At 40.6% G+C, this 27291-nt stretch overlaps 1 protein-coding gene across 14 annotated transcripts in view; it reads right to left on the bottom strand.

Moving 5' to 3' along the window:
* The window catches only part of GRIN2B (glutamate ionotropic receptor NMDA type subunit 2B), a 284672-nt gene that overhangs the window by 116462 nt on the left and 140919 nt on the right, over nt 1-27291 (bottom strand). For all 14 annotated transcript variants that reach the window (XM_081928536.1, XM_081928547.1, XM_081928548.1 and 11 more), the window contains one exon: nt 15294-15892. In XM_081928536.1, coding sequence (XP_081784662.1) covers nt 15294-15892 — 599 coding nt within the window. The remainder of the gene's footprint in view (nt 1-15293; nt 15893-27291) is intronic.

The raw sequence follows: 27291 nt of genomic DNA on the forward strand, positions 1-27291 counted from the left end.
TTCACCTCCACGTCTAACATCATCTCTAAGAGATGTGCTCCTAGACTCAGTTGAAGCTTACTCTTTATGGCTGAGGTTTCTAACAAGTTAATGTTCGAAGCAATACCTACCAAAATAGGTTGCTCTGCTCTGTTCCTTCACCTAATCCTGTCTAATCTCTCAAAAACTCCCACATCAGCCCCCTACACACATACAGATATTTTGCAGGGGGGGGGAGAGGGGACCTTGCAACTGCAACATCAATGACAGATTGCTTCACAGCCAATGCTTAAGGATCTTCAGCTAGGGAGAGCCCACAGACCTTGAGAGGAACTTGATCCGTTCAACAGTTCTCTCCCTTCCTGTGTTTTACTCTAGCAAACTACACCAGCAAGAAAGATACTTAAGCTATGAATTGGTATATTAATGGGGCAAAGACCTTAAGGAACGGATAAAAAGAGAGGAAAGGGAAGATGAAGCAGCTGAAGAGACCCATAAGGGGGGGAGGGCAAGATGGAATGCAGATACAACTCATAAAGCCTGACCACAGAAAGATTTGAGAAGGAGATCTGCAGAAAAAGAAAGAAAGAAAGAAAGAAAGAAAGAAAGAAAGAAAGAAAGAAAGAAAGAAAGAAAGAAAGAAAGAAAGAAAGAAAGAAAGAAAGAATTTCCTGTTTGTATCCAAAGAAAGAGAGGAGAAGTGGGGTGTGAGGGGGTGAGAGACATATGGAAGGAAGGAATGAAGGAAGACACAAATGGATGGAGGATAGAAAAGAAGAAAGAAAGATCACAGTATGCAGTGGGCAGCGTCTTGGAGGCATAAAAGCCACCCCCAGAGCTGAAATACCAGCATTTCAGTACATAATTCTTTTCTTTATGAATACGTGCCTGATATTTTTTCAAAGGTCTTTTTAGGCCTTTCTTCAGAATGTTCTCTTTAAAACAGTGTAGGAGTAAAAGCCGGTGCAAATAATCTATTTAAAATATTACTAATGGGAGGAGCACAATCCTCCCTCCCCCTTGCACCCCTTCAAGCCATAATAAATTCCTTGAAAATAGTAACCTCTCAGGGGAGAGCAGGAACACATTTTACCTTCTTATTCTATGCTTCCAAGACCTCTCAGAATTGCCATTTGTGGAGTTCAGCTTTGTTACTGTACATTACATACCCTGGCGATAACTCTATTATCTTTTTCTGTAAGTCCTCAATGAACTTACAGAACTAGCTGGGAAACAAAGCCTCTCCAAGGGCACTCGCAGGGAAGCAGAGTCAATGCCCTGCCAAGTGGTACAATGGCAAAAAAATACATTTCTGAAGGAAATAAATGTTTTCTGTTGGTTTTTAGAAAAAGTCATGCCACCTTTTATGTGGTGAACTGAAACCCATAACTTCTTAAATCTCTTAGCCATTTAACTACAGTGCCCAGAATTCTCTGAAGGTAAGAAGTGCTTTGAATTTGCTTTAAAATATTGCTGCAGCCACCCCAATCTCCAAGCAGTGCGAGATTCCAGGGTTTCCAGGCTCTCACCCAGGATTTGTGTTTCCTTTGGAATGATGGGCAGCAGAGACAGTGATGTCTTTATGATATATGGTTTATTTACACATATATACAACCTGAGCCTACAATGGAAGAATTCACAGCATTAACACCCCAAGAGGGTCTTGCTTCACCCATAGCCACAGCTTTGGAGGTGAGCAGAAATCAGGCATGTTTCTTCCTCACAGGCTTCAACCTGCTTCTTCCTTCAGCTTCTAGCTTACCCACACACAACTCAGCTCTGGCCTTTGTATTTTCTAACTAACTACCAGCAAGTTATGGGACATGGGTGGCACTGTGGGTTAAACCACAGAGCCTAGGACTTGCCGATCAGAAGGTCGGCGGTTCAAATCCCCACGACGGGGTGAGCTCCTGTTGCTCAGTCCCAGCTCCTGCCAACCTAGCAGTTCAAAAGCATGTCAAAGTGCAAGTAGATAAATAGGTACTGCTCTGGCGGGAAGGTAAATGGCGTTTCCATGCGCTGCTCTGGTTCGCCAGATGCGGCTTAGTCATGCTGGCCATATGACCCGGAAGCTGTATGCTGGCTCCCTCGGCCAATAAAGCAAGATGAGTGCCGCAACCCCAGAGTTGGCCACAACTGGACCTAATGGTCAGGGGTCCCTTTACCTTTTACCAGCAAGTTTGGGTGGGGGCTCACCCAAAGAGAGCTCACACATTTGCACAAAGCCACTTCCTTTTCTACCTTAAAAGCCTATACTTAGAGGGCCATTACCAAGAGACCTGTCTGGCTGTTTCAACAATCTGAATCCTTGCTTAGATTTTAATGTCATGGAATTCTACTCAATATTGATCCAGAGTAGATTCCAATGTAATCTGCAGAGTGAAAACCTAAACACATTGCAGGATTCCCAAAAAATAGACCAGAGGCAATTAATATTTAACACTTGCTGGATCCAAGAATTAGAAGGGTATCAGCATACAGCCTTCTCCCCATCCCAATTTGTAACAGCATAGTGCGGTCACAGACTTTGAATGGTTTCTACAAACTGGAACATGTCAAGCACAAGGCAACAAACATGGTGTCTAAGCTCTGTGTGGAAAGATGGAAGGAGTTGGGTATGTTTAGTCTGGAGATGAGGTGGTTAAAAGGCCATACAATAGTCAACTTCAAATATCTGAAGGGCTGACACATAGGTGACAGAGCACATTCCTTTTCTGCTGCTCCAGCAGGTAGGACTTGAGCACAAAATACAAGATATCTGGATGAAGGCAGTTGATAGGAATCAACTGAATCTGAAGTGTGGCTCTAGCAACTTCAGCTCAAGTCCCACCCCCCACCCCCCACCCTCATGCTACGCTGGAAAAGCTGCTGGAACAATGTCTGTGTACCTAGCCGACCTAATGAGAACAGTAGGATGACTCTACAGAGTCCCTAATTGCTCTGTAATGGAACATTTATACAGGAGTGACAAACATACTTTGGCCAACACTCCGGGACCATCTGCCATCAGTGGGTGTAACCACACAACACTGCCATGCCCACACAATGTACAGGACACAAATCTCACACACATAAAGTCCACCCACCACAGTTCATCTGTACAGCTTATTGCTCCTCCTTGCTCATTCATCTGATGACCAGAGCAATTTGCATCTCTGTCAGAAGGCTAGTTAAAACCTCTCCACCTACCTCAGCACTGTGTCTACTTTGAGTCATTTTGAGCAGGGGAACAGATCAAAAGACTCTGTCTTAAAATTCTGATCTTGTCAGCTTGCCTTAAAAATGTATAATCTGTGGTTAAGGAAGAAACCCTGAAAAAACATTTCTGTGTTCCTTTACAGAATTTACAGAATTCTGTATTTACAGAAAAGGAATATGAATGAATCAAGCAATTAAGCAGAAATTTTTGGTTTTCTTTTCTTTATTATTATTTAGAAATACACGTTTAGCCATAGGAGAACTAAGATGTTATAATGTAATTTTATGAATGTAAATTGAAAGAAACCAATAAAGATAATTAGCAAAAAAGAAAAGAAAAGAAAAAGCATTTCTGAAACTCAAACCGTATGTTAGATGGAGTTATTGTTGTTTCTTCTTGTTTTTCAAGCTGCAAACAGCCTGGGCAGACTGTGAGTTGTCAAAGTGGAAGAAAGGGTAAGTAGTATACTTAAACGCTTTCTCTACCTTCAGCTCAAATTCATTCTTTCCAAGTTCATTTTTCCCGTGAGGGAAAGATAAAGGGGGAAATTGTGGAATCTTATATTCTTCTTTTCAATGGGTGGAAACACAGTTTTAGCATGGAAAATGACCAGAGGGGAAATGATTACACTGAGATTATGCATCTATGTACCGTGCCTCTATCCTGGGTCAAAGCCTGCCCAGGTTAAATTTTGGTTTTTCGTTTTTTAAAAATGCAAAAGAAAATAACCACGGAACTCCATGTAACATGTAGTTTTCTTTTGTTTATTTGCTTCTTTGATTTTGATACCCTTACTTTCATATTCTACAAAAGACAGAGTCTCAGAAGCGTCACATTATTACTGTGGACAAAAGAAATCAACAACAACATCATAACAAACTAACTAAACAGCCAGTAGCCAGTTATATGCCCAGCAATACAGAAAAGAAGGAAGACAATGATTTCTGATCCTGCTCAACTGCTGTAGCTTACTTATCCCAGCTGAACTTTCCCAATAGACATATGACAAATTGGTGGTTGGAGTGTGGGATTATAGACGATATAAAAGGAGTCCAACTTGACCAAAAAGATTTATGGCCTGTAACCTATAGCTTGAGTTTTAAGCCCTGTTAAGACATTGTATTAAATACGCATGTGATCAGTGTACACCATAAACACATGGTTTGTGGGTGTTGTTCAGTAGATGTGTGGTCATTTTACTGATGTACTTTGTTGATCTAATTATCTCAGATAATATACCAACTGGTCTCAACAATGGGGATGAGGTAGGATATAAGAAGGCAAGAAAAAGCTACAAAAACACTAATGACAAAAAAGTAAACATGTGCACCACTGTTCTGTGGTTTGCTGATTTAACTTTGGACACAAACATGCAGTTAAATTGTGTTCAACTATTCACACAACTACATGTTCATACAATGCACAGTCACCACCCCAGATTTTAAGGGGTTCTCCCACACAGGCATGTTTTGTGTAGGTACCATGTATTCACTTATGCTTGAATGTGAGACTAGCATAACATTTGTACGAGGCTTTATATATGCCAGTCCAAGGTACTTACCCATCTAGGAAACTTAATTAGTGGATGCTGTTCCCAACCAATGCTCTTAGGCAGTGCTTTTTTTCTAAAGAAATGTTATGGGGTACCCTCATTTTGAATAAAAAAAATCACCTTTTTATAGCTCAAATCGGTGAAAATAAATATAGTAAATGGACAAAAGTACAAAGATTCACAAAATGTTTATGGGTATGCATACCCCTATGTCCTGTCCCCCCCCCCCAGAAAAAAGCACTGCTCTTAGGGAGTCCTGGTGAACTCAGTCAGTAGATTTGCTTTTTAAAACGGCTACTGTAATAGCAGTTGCCTTTGTTTTTCCATAGCCAGCACTAGGACAGAATATGTTTTGCTCCTTGCTTTTTTGTGAGCCGGATATACACATCTTATTTCCTAATCACCTTCTAGGAAAAATAGCACATAGTGCAATAGAGTATAAAGTTCTTTGGAGTAGTCTTCCAAACTACCAAATGGTAGTACTGGAGCTTTCAATCACAATAGTTGATGGTGCATACCCTTTGAAGTAGGTCACCTGGTCCTGAGCTAGTTTCCACAAGGACAGTAAGCTCTTTATGTGATCATCAAGCATTCATCTCTCTTGTTCTTAGACTCAAGTCTCCTTTCTACCAGTTCCCTACAAGTACACTTTATTGGTCTGCTGATGAATAGCTGGGACGAGTGTGTTAGAACAGGTAGAACAACTGGCACTTCAATATAAGGTTTTCATGCTGATAATCAAAACAGAGGACAGCAGGACACAATCAATAATGAGAATTCAATAGCTTGACCAAAGTCTGGCTACTCCATCTTATTTTCTCTCATTTCTTCGATTCTAAAGTCAAACTCTAAATAAAATGCCTAGGAAGTTCTGGTTATTGCTAAACATGCTGCTTCACAAATTAGCCGGAACTACTAGGGTCCCCAAATCATGATGATAACCAAGTATGGCTGTTGGTGTTCAAAACAATTCAAACACTCTGGACCACCTTTATGTGGAAAGGTGGGCTTGACATTCTGAGAACAAACAAGCCACCTCCCATGGCCTTTGTATTAAATTCAGTTTCACGGTGCTTTCAGAAATTATTCATGGTCAGTTTTGTTGCTAAGATCAGCCCTTATCCAGTTTGAGTCTTATCAAGGTGCACCACTTGGTGTCTGATTCATTCCTACATGTATGGAAAAGCTTGTACAGTGGTACCTCGGGTTAAGTACTTAATTTGTTCCAGAGGTCCGTTCTTAACCTGAAACTGTTCTTAACCTGAAGCACCACTTTAGCTAATGGGGCCTCCCACTGCTGCCGCACCGCCGGAGCACGATTTCTGTTCTCAACCTGAAGCAAAGTTCTTAACCTGAAGCACTATTTCTGGGTTAGCGGAGTCTGTAACCTGAAGCGTATGTAACCTGAAGCATATGTAACCCGAGGTATCACTGTATATCAAAATGGATGAAGTGCAGCAGAAGCAGTGGTTTCACTGTGAGTACACAGATTCAGGACCTGCCCAGTTGCCGAAATTATAGCAAAATAGCCACTCACACCTTACTTCATACATATTGGAATACAGGCAACTCCCAGTTCACATGGGGGTTACGTTCCAAGGCATCACATGTTTAAGTGAAATCGCATATATTTGAAACACCATTGAAAAAGATTGCAAACACTCTGTGGTGTGTTCCCTCCGGTTCTGCCCCTTTTTGTGACTCTTTGGATCACTTCCGGGTTCAGTGCTATGTGCATATGCCCGGTCCCACACATACGGTGCTGCTGCATGGCAGTGGCAGCATGCAGCCGCAGCAGCGTGTGGTGGTAGCATGCAGCAATAAAACTAGGCTGACGGCATGCCAAGGGCCTCCTGTGGCTTGTCACCAGCCCGACTTATGATTCTACAAAACTGGGTAAAAGAGAGCCTTCCGCGGATGAATATGTCGTGGTTGGAAGAAAACAGAAGTGTGTTTTTTATTATTTTTTAAAAAAGCAAATACACTTAGTCAGGACAAAGATTGTCGTGAGGGGGCTTATTACAATCCAGGACAAGAAGCAAAGCAGTTTGCTGACTGATGCAGATAGACTGTATTTCCCACCCTCAATACTTGAGCACCTCTGTGAACTTTGCATTTCCCCACATGGGATTCAAAATTAATATTGCTGTTCTTCATCAAAAGCTAGTCCTGCTACAATTGGGTCCTCTTTTCTGTGCTCCATGCAACCAGGTTCCCCAAACTGCACCTGCTCCTTGGTGACATATCTGTAATCAAGCTCACTAAGCACAAAGAAAGGTCTGAAGACTCCTGATGTAGACCCCCCAGGGCCAGCATCAAAACCTGGCATCCTTGGGCAGCAGCCCATAGCTCTCCTGCCCCACTCCACCTTCCTAAAAGCCCTCTGTATGCCATACCCTGAATGCTTTGGTGGAAGAGATGAAAACCTGTGTACAGTGGTACCTCGGGTTACATGCGCTCCAGGTTACATACACTTCAGGTTACAGACTCCGCTAACCCAGAAATAGTGCTTCAGGTTAAGAACTTTGCTTCAGGATGAGAACAGAAATCGTGCTGTGGCGGCGTGGCAGCAGCAGAAGGCCCCATTAGCTAAAGTGGTGCTTCAGGTTAAGAACAGTTTCAGGTTAAGAACAGCCCTCCGGAACGAATTAAGTACTTAACCCAAGGCACCACTGTAATAGTAATTTTAAAAGACCCTAAAGAGAATAATTTGTTAAGAACCAAGCTGATTCTGGCACTTACATGCTGCAAACACACCCCTGTGGCACCCAGACCCAATACTTCACACCAGAGTTGTTTGCATTTCAGCAGTTATTTCTACTGTCATGCTTTCAAAATACAAAATGCTATAACTTCGGCTCATTACAAATAAACAATAGGGAACATGAACGATGCAAAGTTAACAATATAAATGGCAATATTCCTGCTTCAGAGGAAGAAGCGTGAGGAGTAATAGAGGCAGTGCTGCTAAAAATAGGAGGAAGAGAATAGAAAAACAAATTCATCCTAGTTAATAAGAAATTTAACAATATATTACATTATAATTGCAAATTGAAACTAATTGTTTCATTTCCATATAATTGTTTCCATATAGATATTTTTAATGATTCTAAATTCACTTCCAATCTGAGTCGGCCTGTCCATTCCACCAATGAGAAGCCTCCCAACTGAGCTGGCTCTCTCTTCTAAGAGACTTCATCTATCCATTAAAAAGCTTTGCTTATTGCATACTATTCATTATATTCTCTTTTAGAGCATCTCTCAGATGATGGTCTTTACTCAGCTGATTAAAACAATGTATGGCTTTTAAATGTGTTCCAACGTACAAAGGAAAATCATAATTCATGTCTGAATATGCTGTACAATTCAATATTTTACTAGATAAATGATGCAGGAGAAGAGGGTGAAATAGACAGTTTAATAGATTTTCTCTCCATAGTGTTAATTTTTCAAAGTCATATTTGTTTTACAGATGATAAATAATGTCTCAGAATTAGGAAGCGACGTTCACCCAAATTTTTAGACAAATGACATATGCAGGACGTACATTGCGAAAAGGGAGGGGGGTCCCAAGCCATCGTGTTAAGGCGAGGTGTGTTATCTGCAAAAGTTAATACATTTATTTCAAAACCATTTTTCCAAGCCTCTCAAGGAAGGCATTCTTCACTAAATATTCTATACACTCTGAGTTTGAATGCTTAAAACTTAGGCGATTTGAATTAATTATTCACCCCCCAAAAATCTCACAACTGAACAATTATTTGAGAGCAGAACTAATGCATTTATTTCACACTGTCATAACTCAAAATTGGAAGAACTGTTTTTGTTCAGATTTTTCAAAACATTTGCCTCTGGCTGAATAAGAGCATGAGAAGCTGCAAAGCTGCAGAGTGAAGCAAAAGTTGTTGAGAAAGTTCTGCGCTATCTGAAAACAGACTGACAGAAATAGGTCTAGCTTACAAAAACCTTTTGCCCCTATTTCATGCAGCTGGATTCCTGGATCTAAATTCTGATAATGGGCAAGGAAGGGGGAAAAAAAACCTGTAAAAAAATAAGGGGAGTTCTGCCACTAAATTCAACAGGATGTCTGTTGGATAAAACAGTGAAAAGTTATTGCATCTTGTTCATCACCTATTTTTCACTTCCAGCTCCCCATAACTTCCTGTCCCAGTTGGTAACGCTGACTATAGATATAATAAACACAATCAGGTCCAATCTATTATGAGCTTCATAGTGAATGGATAGCTATGTGTCCTACTTTACAGAGGACACTGTTCTGTTTGAAGGCTGGCATACATTGGGGGTGAAGTCAAACTGTTGGGGAGAGTTTGCACCTGCTGTGGCTGTAGAAACAGAGGCATCTTTTGTTGCAGTTGGGCAGATGAAGGTGTTTGAAAAATCCTTCTATTTCCTCAGTGGGGAACCATTTTGGCTTCATGGACCAGACCCATATCAGGATTGGCCTCACAGGCCAAATTTGACAAAGGGCAAAGGACACCCACCTGTCAATCACACAATGTCACTATGACATCACATGATAGTTGGGTTGCCCTGCCCATCTGTCAAAATCCCTTGCATGGGGCTCATACAATCCCTGTGCTGAGCATTTCTGGAAGCAGCCAGGATAGGGCTATCAAAGTATTTATTTCTCCCCTCCCCATGGCAGGCAAGAGGTAGGAACAGCACAGAAAGAAGCCTGCATTTTACAGGCATTGGTGTACAAGAGAGAAGTCCCTCTTGCAGCCAATGCCTGCAAAAAGCATGTTTCTTCCTCTCATTCCAATGGTGAGAGGAGAAAAAAATACAAAATAAAAACAGGAACAAAAACAAAATGAAATAATACCCCCCAAAAAAACACACTTAAAAGTATAATAGGATGTTAGTCAGCCAAAGGTCTGGTTGAAGAGGAACATTTTTGCCCGGCACCTTTGGTTTTCCCCTTTGGTAGTGACGGCACCATGATTTAAGTGAATTTTGTGAAACTGCACATGCTCAGAGCACTTCTTTTTTTAAAAAAAAATGGGGCTGGAAAACTTATTTTGCTCTAACGTATCAGGACTACAGAAATAGTGGTAAAGCATGAAATGATAGGGGAGAAAAGAAGCAATACACAGGGGTCCTGTGGAAGGTATGATACAGGGGTCCTGTGGAAGGTATGATATTGTCCATTGTGTGTGGATGACCCAACAGAGTTGAAAAGGTCTGTACGGCTTGAAATTCCTGGTTTGTATGTTTTAAGTATTGCTATATCAGGACAATCTCTTACAACACTGAAAAAACTGCTTTATAGTCATGTGAGCAGGCAATAGCCTATTCTTTCACATAAAGATTACGGAAAATCAGAAATATGTGTGCAGCGCTCCATGTGGAAAGCTGATTGCGTGAGGTGGTGTCCAGATGGCTGCGTGGAGATTGCACCCATTTACCAGGCTAGCAAAAAAATCTGAAATCACAAGAACCCACGGGGCAGGTAACACTGATAGAAAAACACCGCAACCTTCTGGGTCCTGCATTACAGAAAGAGCTTTCCTCATTTTTGGCAGCGACAACACCACTAATTGAACATTCAAACTAAGTCCTTTTTGTCACTCTTAGGGAGTGATTTCAGTTTTATTCTTAAAGTAAAGAGGGTCCATACAGATGACCAAACTAACAGGTGGTAAGGAGAATTATACCACAAATTGGTTATGGATGAGTGATAAAATCTGTGGTAGAATGTACCCATCATATGTACCCATCGAAAGTCCATGGAATGAGCTTTACAATATCTTTGCAGCACCAACTTCAAGCAGCTGCAAGCTTCCATTCAGATAAAAATTGTGATAAGAATTCACCTCTACACCACCTTTAGAATAAACAACAGAACCAAGGAAACTATTGTCAAGTCCAGCATCCAGATTTAGAGACCCAGTGTTTATTACAGCTATTGCAATAGGTCAGAGCTCACTCAACTCAACATGCCAATTGAGAAGGTCTGCCCCGAGGCACTTCAGAACAAAAGCTTATATATTAGTTCAAACACAGCAAACAAAGTGTTATAAAACATCTTTACATACATCAGGGAAGGTTACAGGTCATGAGAAGAAAAGCACACATGGCTCCATACTGGTATCTTCACCCCCACATCACTTTGGAGAGGCCCCGATGTGCCCAGTCCATTTGACCATTTTAGGTCTTGGATGTCTGGTGTTACCCTGGCAACCTAGCCTTCATTGAGGGAACAGCATCATAAAACCCTCTTCCTGGGTCTCAGATAGTTTCAAGGATAGCTGATTTACACTCTGGTGCTAAAACATCCTGCCATTTGTACCACTTTCAGGGGTGGATAGGGAGAGATGGCATGCAGCGTGGGGGGGGGGACTTGCAAATGCAGAACACACAGAAATCAAGAATAATACATTCTAAAAGGTACAATGCAATTAAAGTGAAATATTAAAACATTATTAAAACAATAAAAATATACACCTGGGGTCACTAATTCTTGTATCAAAATGAATGCAGTTTAAAAAAAAATCTAAGCATTTGTTTAAGCACATTGTTGAATGTGGGCTATAAGGCAGGAAACATTTCCTTATAAATTGCTACTTCCCTTATGAAGTGGAATATTGCGACTGCTTGGCAGCTTAGGCCTGGAAAAATGAAACAAACAGTTTAGTCAAACTGTGAATCTGCAAGATATTTTTTGAGGTTATTAATTGAATTGATGTTCAGGCTGGAAGCTACACTTCTGCTGTTTGCAATGATCTCCTAATGACCATGATTATTGTCAAGGTTTCCCCTCAGGACGTAACCACTAGGGGACGCACTGGGCTGGTCTTTTGTCAAACCAGATTTTTATGTGAAATTGCATCAAAGAAAATGGAAAGAGACTCTAAAGTTGTGTGGGGAACCATGGCAGCACGGCCCTTTCTATTTTTATCACTTGGAATATAGTAAGAACATTTGTGGGGGAAGGGAGGAACGTCAATTAATAAAATGGAAAATAGGCAGGCATGTTCTTTCATTAATCTAATTCTTTTACAGGACCTTGACATGATAAAATTACCAGCAGTTAGTTACTTAAGTAACAGAGATTTTGCCATTTTTTACTTTATTATTCTGCTGTCATGGCCAATTATTCATCACATATTAACAAATTGTTTAAAGTTCCCCTGATTTCATCTGGATTCTGCATACCAAATAGGAAACTGTTACATTTCATTTCTATGGAGTCATCCTTCTTTGACCAACTTTGAATATCAGGGGTAGAATTCTAACTTAAGAATTCTAACTTAAGGTAAGCCCTAAGAGACATGAGGCATCCAATAATTATATCAAGTTTTGCCTCATCACAGGCCACGATTCAGAGTTATGTATGTGGGCTAGGAGGCAAGTCACACCAACATATATATTGAAAATTCTAAGGAGTTCTGGAGCCTCCTGAAGTGTATGTGTATTACAATGACTAATAAAATGCAGTATACCAAATTCTTACAGCTAAACTTTTTGACTTCTGCCTTGTGCAACTGCTCTAAAGGATGCTGTAGTCAAGGTTGCTGTTATGGAACACTGAGGATGGAATAATCAGAAATGTTGCATGTTCTCTAGCTGAGTGATACCAAACATAATCCTCCAATTAGAGACCATGTAAAGTGTCATGTGTATGAATTCAGAAGTTCCCTCTTGCTTCTAAAGTTTTGAACTGATGGCATTTCTGCTGCAATAACTGAAAAATCAGGGCTCCCATCCCCTGCAGCAGGCATTTAGTCTACCAAGCCCCAAAGCATAACTTAGCTCTGTTCCTCCCCCACACCCTTGAAGAAGTTTTGCAGTGTGCCTCCAATATTAACAAAACTGGATAGGAGAAACAGCTTCCAAGAATATGGGTCCCTCAGAGCGATACCTTGCCGTTAGCTTTTTCATTTAGAACTGCAAGACCTCCTGCTTATATGTTCCATTCTCAACTGTGATAGCTCATCTGCAGAGAAGACACAATCTCACACATAGATTCACATAGGTTCACTGAAGGCTTTATACCGCTGACTGCAATCTCTTTGCATTGTCAGCTCTGGATCTCTTCCTCTCCCTCAGGCCAAGACAAGAGGTTTTGCTTTATGCACGGCTGCCAGTAAAAGCAACAAGCCCATATCTTCCCCATTCTCCCCCATAACACTGAGAAATGAAAAACTGTCTGAGGTGACAATTGTGAGGTGCTCCTGTGATGTGCCAAGCTAAGCCCGAGTTTGGCTTTACACTTCGATTCGTGGTTTAGCCAGACTAGCCATGAATCATAAACAACAAAGCTTGGCTATGGCTTGTGGTTAGTCTGGTTAGAGCAAAACTATGAACTGTGGTTTGGATGGCATGTTAAGTAACCTTAGTTCAGTGTGGCAAAGAAGGGAAAAGCATCTGCGAGCTTCCCTCTGGGAGGCTGTACACAGCACAACATGAGAATAAGATTGGGGTGAATATATCAATTTCGGTTTCCTCCAGTTTCTTGTATTTCCAATCTTAAACTCAGCTTTCCACATTTCTGCATCAGTTTGCAAATTAAAAAATAATAACACTCATGGAAATTCATCAACATTTTGGTATGAATTTATCCTAATATATACATTTTTTTCAGAGCAATTTTATCCAATAAAATATATTTTGGTATGCCATTTTCACTTATGTCTGCATTTTTAATGAGTAGCGAATTAAGCTGAGCAAAAAAGTGAGAGGGAGGATGCGCCAAATTTTGGCCTTGCACAGGGCACTGCTGAAATTTGAAAGACCAAAGTCTGCCCCTCTCTCAGAACAGAACAGAAGTCCCCTGTGCAAAAAGGGTTCTGGATCAAAGCAAGCAATTGTAAAATATATTACCGATTGGCATTTAAACCTTAGTTTAACAAGTCTGTCCTTGCTGCACAACAGTACCAATATGCCTTTCCCTGATAGCTGAAACTATCACAGTAGCAGCAGCAACAACAACAAAATTGTAATGATTTTATAGGCAGGTAAGATGCAGGCTTCATTCCTAGCTTAACCTTTTAAGGTCACAACTTTTGACACATTTATACTGAGGTACATGCTGCTGAAATCAATAAGAACCTGGTACCCTACAAGACTGTCAGTGGGAGATTCCTTCTTGTGGGTTTATACCACAGAGCTGCTACAACATTTAAAGGCCCACAATCAGTGGGGCCAAATTGTTCAGGTCCGTAATTTGAAATCATCTCCTCCTATCCTGGTCTTTAAAATTAACTGAGTCCTCCCTGGAAAAGATATCCATTAAGGGCTGGCTGTGGCAAGCCAGAACTGTAGTGAAGATTTCTGCTGCCATGTCCTTGCCACCCTTTCCGTTCAGCCCTTACGCTGTCTAGAGAAGGCACCCAGAGAACAACACAGCCAGTCGCTGAGCTCATATTGCAAGAAGCAGACGGCTGTGCTTCCTATTGCAGGATGTCCTGTCCTTCCCTTTGGGCCACATTTGGTGCAAGTGTGTTGTCCATCCCAGCATGGGGGAGGCTGCTTTATGCTTCAGGAGTAGAAATAGTAGTGGACAGCATGGTGGGACTAATCCTCCCTCCAGCTTAGTCGCTGCTGCATGGTAGGATCGAGATTTTGAGGGATGAGGCAGCGGTGAGGCCAGGGAAAGGCAGATACACCAGTGGAGCCAATCCAGTGCTCCTGGTGTTGTGTTTGCACCACCCTGACCTAGTCACCGCCTTGTGCCTTCCCCACTCTCTCTTGATATGCAATATTGACTCAGTCAGAGGGAGGTCAGGGGAGTGGAACAGTCCCATCACACCACCCAATACGGATCAGAAAACTTCCCAAATGTCCCCTATCTCCCTTTATTATAATATCATTGCTGGTTTAAAGTGCGTTTGCGATACTTTAATTACTGTTTTTAGCTAGATTGTTTTTATTTTTATTTTCTAATGTTGTTTTTAAATGTCATAAGTCACCTTGAATCCCAAAATGTGAGAAAGGCAGAGTATAAATATATTGAATGAATGAATAAATAAATAACCCAGTTCCTAGTACATTTAACTCATGAGTGTCCTCACGTCCTTTGCCACTCTTGCCCTAAGACATTTCTTTCTTGCCACTCGTATTCTTGGTCCTTCTGCTACTGACCTGCCAAGCCAGTCTAAAACCCATCTCTCTTTATATAGCACGTACAGCTTTCGCTTTGATAAATCTTAATAATGTACTGTACTTTACAACGTTGAAGATCAGCTCACTTGCAGAAAGTGCTCACATATAAATTAACAAAAATAGCTTTCATCCTTAAGTATGTGTACAAACACTGTCCATATGAAGCTGTTACTCTGCTTCTATTTTCTGTTGACTGCCACACAACCAATGAGTTTATAATCGACCAGTTCCTCATTCTTAATTAATTTCCAAGCTACTCTTGAGTTAGCATGAATGAACACTGTACAAGAAACAAAGGACCATGACAGATTACCTGTTTACCCCAGAAATCAGACCCAGCTGGAAGTTTTCTTCCTAAAGCCTTCAATAAGACACATATCCATTGTGATGGTTAGAACATGCCAGTTACTGACAACCCATTGTGCTGATTTCCCTTACCTATTTAACATGTTTGATTGGTAGATCCTCTTGTCCTGTGTGTTGTAGCAACTGCTCTTGGGCTCAGGAATGAAGCTGTGCTCAGACAGCATGTCAGAAGCAGCCGTGGTTATTATGGCTATTCCGTCTTTCACCCTGTCGCGAAGGCCATAGTCCCATTCATCATATGACACAGAGATAAGTCCAGTGGGGAATTCAGAGGGGACTGTGTCTGTATCTCCAGCCACCAAGCTGGGTACAATCCATGTGTAATCGTACCCAGTCAGACCCACAGAGTTAGCCACCTCAAAGATATAGGTGGCTTCTTCCTTAGTACAGTAAAGGAGGATGACAGGACTCTGGAGTTTCTTGAGCTGATTCTGGATCTTTGAGTCTCCGTCATCCAGAGACATATCCAGCAAGAGCACCTCTTCTAGCTCCCAGCCCACAAAGCTGTTCTCAATAGTGCTACGGACCTTGTTGACAAAGTCCTGGTAGCCAGGAAAGTAGGTAGTGACAATGGAGAAGATGTACCAGTCATATTCTTCCATGATGTTGAGCATGACAGAAGCTTGCTGTTCTATTGATGGACCAAACTGGAAGAACATGGACGATTCATCCTGTAAGAGGAGAAAAGAAGGCGCAGGTGTTAAAAGAAGGAAATGGCAGGATATGTGGACAGCATAGGGAAGAGCGAACCATGCTCTTGTTGCTTTGCATTTAGGTGCATGGCTGTACCTATAATTATGCATGTGTAATACAGCAAAATACAACATGAGAGAGGCATAAGATGCTCGCAGATTGTTGGTTGGTTTTCTTTAAATCCTACAATCAGAATTCGAAGGAGGGAAAGCGATTTAGTCCAACAGCTTTCCTACAGAGTAAACTGTTGGTGACCATTGCTCTGTCCCCCATTCCCATTCACCATGTACAATCTAGACCAGCCTGCTCCAACTCGGGATGCCAAGATTCCCATCATCCCTGACCATCTGTTAAAGTGGCTGTTCTATTACTACTGCTGCCAGTTCAGCTTCACTGCAAAATTAAAACAGGGAAAAAGAAAGAAGGCAGTGTGCTGGGTGGGTGGCTTTTGTAGGATAGATGGAGCAACACATTTCTGACCCAGGAAAATCCTGTGCCAATCCAAGGAGAACTTTTGAGAACCAGGCCGCCTCTGTCCCCATTTTCCTATTAAACATAGAGATAAAATATCCCAGGCCACACACAGAAACTTGGAGGGGGTGGTGAAAGTGATTTTCAAAGTTTTCCACAAGGAGCTCTGGTTACAGTTTAGCAAAGCATTGCAACCGTTTCAAAAATATTGTTTGTGGTAAAGGGCTAAATCAAGTAGTGGGTGACTGATGGAGCCCTTGGCTCTCATCTAGTTTATTACCAACGTAAGACATTGGTCCAGCCCATTGTTGGCTTAAGCTGTGTACGCACTATGCCCTTAAAGCACATTCAAAACACATTTGTTCACCTCAGTTCTGAGCACTGTAGTTTACCCCTTGTAGAGTTACAACTCTGGCAAGCCTGAAACTACAGTGTCCAGAATTCTTTAAGGGGGAAATATGTCTGTGTGATTATAAGCACTTGTCACTAAATCAATAATTTTGATTTTATTATTTTTTTATATTTTGCCAGATGGGTATAGTATAAATAATAACATCATCATCATCATTGTTGTTGTTTTCTGTAATTTAAAATTAAACTACTACAGAAATACCAGAGCTGAAAGTGGGGTTGCCATATGTCCTCTTTTTCCAGGACATGTCCTCTTTTTCATGGGTATGTAAATGTGTCCTCTTTTATGCTTTTCAAAATATGACAACTGTATATGCCACAAAATACGCAATAGCCACTGGAGGGGGATAAATGAGCAGGGTTTATGTGTTTTGACTACCAAAAAATACTTGGAAGGGGTTGCATCTAAATAAATGAGAAAACAGGGTTATGTAGGTGGGATTGAAGAGGTATATTACAGGTTTTTGTAATCTCCACTGTAGCAAGCATTTTTACTGTGAACATTTGTAATTATTAGACAGCAAAGAGTTTGGGAAGCTGAGATCAGGGAGCAGTTATTTTCCAGAGCAGAGTTTTCAGTTTCCATCTGGAGTAAACCTAGATGGTTCTCACTAGCAGAAGTCTTAATGCTTTGCAAGGTGTGGCGGAAGGGGAGAGAGAATTTAATATACATATAATTTCCAAGATGGATATGCATGCACACCATGACTTTTCATCAGTTTCTGCTTCAGCAGGCACACCACCAACACTGCCACCAAATTGACAAACCAATTATAAACTCCAACAACATTTTTCAAAAGTGGGTCAGTGACCTGGCAGGGGGCTGAAGCAGCAGAGACTGGAGAAAAAGCAGGTGTGGATAAAGTATGGGTCATAAACACTATCCGTATGTATATGCATACATACATACATATGAAATCCAGCGAAAGTTAAATCTCACTGAAATAAATTGTAACAGGAGTTTGGCAGTGTGTTTTAATCCGGTTGATTTCACGAGTTTCTGCCTGTTGCTTTATCTGCATTGCATCCACATCGTATACATGTTGGCAAGCATTATTTAGATTATTTCCTTCCCAACATTGAAATCTCCCTGAATTAAAATTAAATTTTAACAATACTACTCCCATTATCTTTTCCATACATTAAAATGAAGAGAAGAAAACTCTTTACAAAAACCATCTCCTTTTAAATTTACCGTTGTTTAATACATCCAAGCAGCCCACATAAAAATGTCATAGGCTAGTTCACAAGGCATCTGGTCGCTATTCTAGAGCCACTGTAATTTTGCCTAGTATTGTAACATCAGCAGGAGGCTACTTCAGTTCGAGCAGAGGGGCTAAGATTGTTCAAACCAATTCAACCTGGCACCTAGCAAAATGCTCTTGAGTTTAATCACCATGACATTTCAACTACCCAAATGAACTTTAACAAAATTAGCCAAATCAGCAATCACAAGAGTGAGATCAGCTATCAGATAAAGAGTGGCAATATCATGGAGGGGAAGAAGTGTTTCTACAGCAAGTGAATCAGACTGAGATTCTAATGAAGCACTATTGGAAATATCAATGAAAAAACATATCCATGGCTCAAAACCACACACAGGTTCTTTAGTATTTCACAACTCCAATTATTTTATTTGCAGCCTTTCCAGCTACAATGACTACTAAGAATGAGATTATTGAAGGAGAGCCAGTAGTTGGAGATAACATTCAGGTTTTGAATCAAGAGCTAAATAACTAATTTAATTTGTCATAATCCCAACTGAGGGTACTTCCAGACTATTTCTATTTTGAGGTGGAATCACACTTTCTTTGATGCAATTTCATTTAGCCTTCCCACAAATATACCAGTGTGAATGCTCATCAAACAGCCAACACCATCTAATCCCCATGCCAACAAATCAGGATGAATGCTAAATAAACAGGCAGTATGAAAGTGCCCAGAGATATAATATTATTCTCTAAAATATAATTCTCTAATATTCACCAGGTTAATAGCATCTTCACAAGAAGGCCAATGCTTCTGTATGATAAAACTCACCAGTACAGAGCATTGCCCTCTCTTCTTTTTACTGTCCATTGAAGCCATTTTGTGCCAGCACCCATGGCACTTTTATCAAGATATGAGTACTGGCACTGAGTACCACAGAATGTCCTCTTGCCTTTCAATAGTTTGTCTTGCAACACATAAATGCCACCTGATAAACAAAATATTAATATTGCTATTTTTAAAATATTCAAATCCAAAATATAATCTGCATAGAGGAAGAAGTTTGAAAACTACCATTCCCAAATAGATGAATTTGAGAGGGGGGGCATGAAATAGCTGAATTGAAACTAAAAGCAAAGATTGATTCTATTTGTATGAGTCTGGATAGAGATAATAGGAAAATAAAGAGAATCATAGAATTGTAGAGTTGGAAGGGACCCTGAGGAACATCTTGTCCAACCCCCTACAATGCAGAAATATGCAGCTGTCCCATGCAACCTTGGCATTTATCAGCACCATTCTCTAACAAACTGAGTTATCCACTAAATAAATAAATAGCTGTACTTTTGCGGCACCTTTGTTTCAACAAGTCAATCCAGACACACACAGTAGATGTTTATTGACAATTTTAGTATTTCTTGTAAACTGCTTAGAGGTTCTCCTACAATCAAGCAGTATATAAATTTTGTTAAATAATTTTTTTTAAAAAAAATCATAGTTTCCTACCTGACTACAAATGTTAATTTAGTCTTATCACCAATTACTGCCATTGTAAATAGCTGTGTTAAATTCTGTTAAATAAAATAGTGATATGAATAATATCAGATCCCCATAAAAGTCTGGGCACATAGATGTGTTTTCAGGTGGCTCTGAATAATGGATAAAGGCTCTTTCCTGAGTAACCACACACCCCACTTGGCTCTGTGGTGGAGGGCTCCTCTACAGATCTTAACACATAGCCTGATAGTGGGAAGCTAATCAAATGAATAAGTGCTGGTCATAGACTCTGATTTTTGCATTTCATTGCCACCCAAACTCATATTTTATACTTTCCCTCCTGTGTGTTCAGAGGATGCCACTTCACACGTCTGATGAAGTGGCCTCTACTCAAGGATCGTTTATGCCAGAAGAAATTTAAGGTGCCGTGAGACTCCGCTATTTTTGCAGCAACCAACTAACACAGCTAGCTCTCTGGAAGGTTTGGTTCTGATCCTCAAAAAAAATTGTTAGATCTTTTATTAAGGCATTTGAAATTATGCTGGAATTAAACCTATAGTTTAGGACTCTTTATGGAGCTTGAATATATTATGACTTCTTTAATATTGTATTTTTGCTTCTGGTACATCTGCTATCTGTCACAAGAAATAGGTCAACCAGCATGATCTATGAATCAAATGTAGGGGTACATTTGCATTGGCATTTTATCATTGGTTTACTGCCAGAACTACTGCTTTATGTGCTCGTACTGGGGTATGGTTTGCAACTTGATCAGTAGTTGTTTGCTGTAAATTATTGCTGGAAGTTCCAACAGTAATTTATTACTGTTTTCTGGTGTACCGTTGAAGAGATATGAGCAGTTCAAGAACATACTATTTCTATTCTCATAGGCAAAAAGAACTATGTCATTTTCAAGTGCAGTTTCACCCACCTTATTCAGTGCAAAATAATATGGGATAACCACCATTTTTCTTCTCAGGCTGGGGCAAAGGGAAAAAAGGACAACTTTTTCAAAGGCAGCAAGCATATTCATCTCCACTGCAGAGACAGATCTGCACAGCGCATAAGTGAAATACCTTATTACAGAATTTAATGTGGGATTAAATGTCACTTTGAAAAGGCAGCTGAGTGTAGCTATACAATTTCAGGAAATGAAGAGGTTAAAAAGATGGTATTTTCTAGAACTGGTTTATTTATTTGTTGCATTTATTCATGACTCTCTATCAAAAAAGTCTCTAAGCAACTTACAGATATATAAAATACCAAGCAGCTTCTGAACCATTTAAAGCCAAAGAGAATAAAGTACAATAGATCAAAAAAATTCCAAAGGTGTATTTATCCAACAGAAAAAAACAGAAAGGGCAAATCCTACCCACCTTACTAAAAGATCCACAAACTTAGGTCGACAAGCATCAATATGAAATAAATCTTACCCTGTTAACCTATTATATCCTTCAAATTCTATAGCTGCAGCAACCTTTTCGAACATTTTAATCCCACATTAAATTTAGCAGTAAAGTATTTCAGTTATGTACTGAATAAACCTGTCTTCTTCCATGGGGACAAATATGCTTTGCCTGGCCAGAGTCTCGTCACATAATCCATGTCTTATAGACTCGATACAGTATTGGTGCTAAATAAAACTTGCCTGAACCTTCAAACTGTTTTGTTGAGTTCTAGAAAATATACACGCATCCTTTGAAAAACTAATGAAATGCTACTGTACTGAGATAATTGATTTAATATGCTTCCCAAACACGTGCATTGTTTTAATTATGGGGAACGTTAAAGCTTCAGATTAAATTCTGATTAAATAACATAATTTAACACTTTAAAAGTATTATATGTGGTCCAATTCTAATATAATGGGGCTAATAACTGGCTTTTATTCAGGTGGAAGAGTATGGCTAGAGCTGAGTGATGATTAATTCAAGTGGGATAACGCCGTCATTGTCTGCAGGAATCCAACCAACTATTATTCCATAGTTATGTCTCATCTATCCCTCCCTGCTGTGTGCAACACAGGTCCTATTGCTAGGTGCTTCAGAGAAAAAGCAAAATGTTTCACAAAATCCTCAAAAGCCTGGAGCATATTCTACTGCCAGATCCTCTTCCTCCAGAGTCCACAAAGCTCCCTCATTCTGAATCCATAATCAGCATCCTTTCTTCAGCTCTGAGGAGCTGAGTGAGATTTGGATCCAATCTATACAGTGTGCTGGCCAACACAAACAAGTTTCTTTACTGAAAATCTATTCTGAAGGGACTATTGCTAGGACAACAAATTTCACTATTTTTTAAATCAATTTCTAACCATTTCAACTCTGGAAATGATACATCAGAGTAGTTTATAGCATTAAAATACATGACAAGCAAACTATGGATCTGTGGCAGAAACATGGAACACTTCTGAATAGTTGAAGATTCTCTCGTTTTGGCACAGGTGTCTGCTTTCAATGTGATGATCATTTCTCCCACACCCCTACTTTGGAGTGTTTTCCCAACTGGGAGAAATGTACCTGGAAAAATGCTTTGCTATATCACCTTCCTTACAACAAGAAATCACTGGAAAGATGTGGATCAGGCCACAGTAGCTAGATCAGCTGAAGCCTGCCTCATTGGCTGCCACAGCTATGATGTAAGGAATTGAGCAGAACAGAGGGTGAGAGGCAGGGGTGCCAAATTTGGCCTGGCAAAGGGCACCGCTGAAATTTGAAAGACCACAGTCTGCCCCTGAACCTGTCAGTGTAGCTTAGCACCCATTTTCCCCAGATGTGGCGGAGGCAGGGAGTGCTTTGTCCATCCATCTCCTTATTTTTCCTAAAGCAATGACAACATACCAAATGACTGCTTGCCTACTGTGAGAACAAGATGCTGAACTAGGTAAGCCGCTGGCCTGAACCAATAGGCTCTTCTTATCTTATTACGACAGCATCTGACCACTGAAATCTGGAATAAGAACTTATGACTTCGCACAGTACAATCTATGGAGCCTCAACAATCATATGAAGGCATCTGATGACCTCAGAAACCAATGAAAAGTGAAACAAATTCTGCTGCACACTCTCATTTTTGCTTCAGTGGCCCCTGTGGAATTCTGAATTGCTAAGAGGCAATTCTTCAGTGATCATGCCTCCCTCACTGTGTTTCTGCAAAAGATATCTCTGCATTTATCAAAGCACCTTTACCATTAATGAAGGAACTTGCTGCAGCTGCCATATGGTGCTGTGACAAGATTGTTCTTTGGATACCCACCCCAGGAGCCACGTTTTTCCTGAGAAAGGAAAGAGTTTCCTGATTTCTTGATGTTCAAGTATCATCACCCATTAATGTTAGCTGGTTGTTTAGGCCATTCTATAATCTAGCAAAAAGGACACGGGTGGCACTGTGGTCTAAACCACAGAGCCTACTGCTTCCCGATCAGAAGGTTGGCAGTTTGAATCCCCGTGACAGGGTGAGCTCCCGTTGCTCGGTCCCAGCTCCTGCCCACCTAGCAGTTCAAAAGCACAACAAAGTGCAAGTAGATAAATAGGTACCACTCTGGCGGGAAGGTAAATGGCATTTCCGTGCGCTGCTCTGGTTCGCCAGAAGCTGCTTAGTCATGCTGGCCACATGACCTGGAAGCTGTCTGCGGACAAACGCCGGCTCCCTTGGCCTATAGAACGAGATGAGCGCGCAACCCCAGAGTCGTCCACGACTGGACTTAAAGGTCAGGGGTACCTTTACCTATAATCTAGCAAAGAAATCGCAGTTAGATAGCCACTCGCATGCTGCTAAGGTTTTTTGTGCACAATGATAGAAATGGGAAGCGTGGTTAAAAACAACAGCTACCACCTGTATCAGCCCAGTAATGGTTATATTGGAAGGAAACCAAATGAAACAGGAAAGCAGATGATTTCTAAGGTACAGTGATGGCAGGTGTTATAGAGATCACATTTTCCTTGGGATGGCTGACTTCTGGAGATGCTCCAAATCTGGAGGTTCTCCAAAGTTCAACCCAGCTATAAAATGAATTTGTGACCTATAAGGAAATTGTCTTTTCTTTTAACTCAGGTATTTGGGCAGTTTGCCAAAGGTTTTGTGGAAGGAAGGAAGGAAGGAAGGAAGGAAGGAAGGAAGGAAGGAAGGAAGGAAGGAAGGAAGGAAGGAAAGAGGCAGGAAGGCATTGTGGTGTGGCTGTACCAAAAATGTACAGCCACACCACAATCCACCCATTTCCCCACCTTTAAAAAGACAAACCAGGAAGGCATCATTCCCCCCACATTTTTGGTGCACAGATTAATTCATTCAACAACTGAACTCTGGATGGAAGTTCAAAAAGAAAGCTATAGACTCTTATAATTAAATTTTCCATATTCTTCAAATCTCATTTATTACAAGAAAGCTGACATGAAAGTGGGATCTTTGTTACTTAAGAGTTCATTTACCACTGACATAGACTAGCCTGCAGCAACAGTCCTCTGCTTTTTGTTTATCCCTGCATTAATTTTTTACATTTATTTTTCGAAGATTCAGAATAACACTGTCTGCAGTACTGCAGCTTATAATGTGCAGCATAAAGTGAAAGTGAATCCTTCATTCAGGTCACCACCCTGAAACATTATGAAAGTACTCTGGTTTTTCAAAAGAAAATGTATATACCGCTCGATTGCTAAAAACAAAATAACTTCAAAGTGGTTTACAAAAAGTTGTTGTTGTTGTTGTTAATCCAATTTATAAACTGCCCTATACCTGGAGGTCTCAGGGCGGTTCACAACAAGACCACAACATACAAAATCAAACGAAAAGCAGTAACCCAATAACCACCCCCCCAAAAAGCCATATTCTAAAAGGGTGTTGGATGTCAATAAGATCAACCAAAGGCCTGGTTAAAAAAGAACACTTTTGTCTGGCACCTAAAGGTGTATAATGAAGGCACCAGGCAAACGTCCCAGGGGAGAGCATTCCATAGATGGGGAGCCACTGCAGAGAAGGCCTGTTCTCATGTTGCCACCCTCCGGACCTCTCAAGGAGGAGGCTATCAGCAAGACACAGCATTGGGTGATAGTAGTCTCATGTTAATATCTATGTAAGGCACTATTTTCAAAGATCAGGCTGAGGAGACAAAGCAACAACCTTGAATTCCTCATTTTCATTATTTTATCATCATCATCATCATCACTACCACCACCACAGGTTTGAAACATTTTAGGTACCATATTTTTTGCTCTATAAGACTCACTTTTTCCCTCCTAAAAAGTAAGGGGAAATGTGTGTGCGTCTTATGGAGCGAATACAGGCTGCACAGCTATCCCAGGAGCCAGAACAGCAAGAGGGATTGCTGCTTTCACTGCGCAGCGATCCCTCTTGCTGTTCTGGCTTCTGAGATTCAGAATATTTTTTTCTTGTTTTCCTCCTCCAAAAACTAGGTGTGTCTTGTGGTCTGGTGCGTCTTATAGAGCGAAAAATACGGTATCTAGCACCCTGCACACTTGGCAATAATTTGTGGAAACTGTACTCTCTCCAAAAGTTCTTTTCTGTCTTCCTGATCAAGGCATGATTATGGTATTCCTGATTTATTATATGGGAAAAGGTTATACTAAAAGTTCACAAAAAGTTGATGCCTTACTACACAACACAATTAAAATCAGGAGGATAGTAACTGGTGTAGCTTCTTCAGCTAACAATCTTTTGCCTGATTTAGTCCTGGGGTGTGTGTGTGTGTGTGTGTGTGTGTGTTTTACATACGTAACAGACTGTTATCCTAAATACACAACTTGGAAGTAGAGTAAACCCCACTGAACTCAAGATACCTTCAGCATTAATAGATATTAAATTACCCTGTGCTTTGGCAAGTGCAGCCATGGTTTCTAACAGGTCATCAAGGAACATTACATCCCACAGATCATCTATATGCTGTCTGAAGTCATATTTATACTACCATTTCTAAATTAGCCATGCTTTCCTTTAATCAAGTGTCTCATTGGCATGTTGTTGTAAGTAGTGAGGAGAAAGCTTCAAAGCGTTTCAAAATTCCATTTTTAATTTAGTTCAGAAATGCATCTACAGCCATCTGAACTTATCCAGAGCTAGCAATATGTATTTAAATGGGGGGGGCATGCCACACTCTACGGGTGTGAGCAGAGCACTGATATGCCAAATGGCATCATTTCAATGCAGCTGAAGTTAATCAAGTGCCCCACTGAAACCAATTGGACAAGCAAATCACAACTTATTTAAGTTCCACTGCTTTCACTGGGACTTTGGTCATGCACTGGGGTCTACACTACCCTGGATTCAGTGCTTAATCTGTAAAAAATCAGAGACAACAAAGATGAAAGGCACAACATCCTCTTCCTTGGAAGACTGTGCCCTTTAAACCCAGATGTATGGAGTCTGATTCAGGGGTGATAAATAGGATGTCTGCAAATGCATTCATCTTTGTTCATATGCTCCATGGTTAAGCTCTAGAACTGAAAACAGGTTTCTCGAGTTCATGCAACCATGAGTAAAATCCCCATGCAAACCTTCCCTGGTTGAGTAGGAAAGGTCAGGGAGTGAAAAAGTGCCGCTGAAGAACTTGGGGACATTGGGATGAGGCTTGCAGGCTTCTCCCTGCCCTCAGCCACACTTTTAACCATTATGTGCTCAGAAAAATGCCTGAATACAGCTTTAGTCCCTCTGTCTAATCTTCTGATCAAAACTGAAAAGTGGCGTGGCAGGAGTAGACAAAGAATTAAAATGCAGCCAACATAAGTCTTAGGGCACAGCATTATGGGGGTGTCTATACAAATGGTAGCTCTACAGTTGACCCCTGGGAACTATCACAAACCAAATAAGTCATTTAGAGGCTTTGCACTTTCATAGTTTTTCTGTTGTTGTTTATGTTTTAATTATGTATTTGTACTGATATATTATTTCAGTTCTAAATCACTCTGAACACTGATGTTGAAGGACAGTATATAAATTCTGTAAAATAAAAGTCCGCCCTGCGGAATGCCTTGCCAAGTGATATACATCAAGCCCTGCCACTGTTTTGTTTTGGACAGAGAGTAAAAACCTAGCTGCTGCTAATAACCTTGAGCATTTTGTTTTGTTTGTTTTTTAAAGGCAAAGCAGTAAAACAATCCATTTTCCCTCTTATCTAGATTTCTTTTCCAATCAACCAGCAAGCAATAGGTGCAGCAGAAAGCTACTGTTACACCTTCTTTGCTCAACTAATTGATCTTTAAAGTTTTAAATGATTATTGATTCTCTCCCTCCCCACGAATGAGAGACTGAGACCAATGAAGCTCACGAATCTATTTACAAGAATATTAAAGGAGACAAGATACTCCCAACTCAACCTTTGTTGTCCCTGATATCCTGAGAAAGGTATTTTTGCAATCTTGTTCAAGAAAATACAAATATGATGCAGGTACTATACTCTCTTACATCTGCATTCCCATGCTTCTGTCACACTCCATTTGTTGCGCCATTAGGATCTGGCCAAGTCAAAGAAAGTAACAATTTCCCTTGCCACCACTGATCAGGAAAATAAGCAGAAAGACGCTGGGTTTGCATATTACTCAAGTAAAGCTTATCTTCTCTATAAAAGCAAAAGATGATCCTGCTCAGTGGAACCATAATGACTCTTAGGAACTGAAAACTAAAACAGAAGTAAGTATAATTGTGCAACTAGCAGCAGCCAGGTCTAGTGTTTGATTGTGTTTGTGAACACATACACATATAGAAAGATAGTTAGATAGCCTTGGTATGGCAGGATTGTTTCATCAGGGCCACAGGGAGGAGAGCTTTAACCCTTCCCTCACTA

The sequence above is a fragment of the Podarcis melisellensis genome (genome assembly GCF_964234715.1).
Source record: "Podarcis melisellensis genome assembly, chromosome: 10".
Classification (NCBI taxonomy): Eukaryota; Metazoa; Chordata; class Lepidosauria; order Squamata; family Lacertidae; genus Podarcis; species Podarcis melisellensis.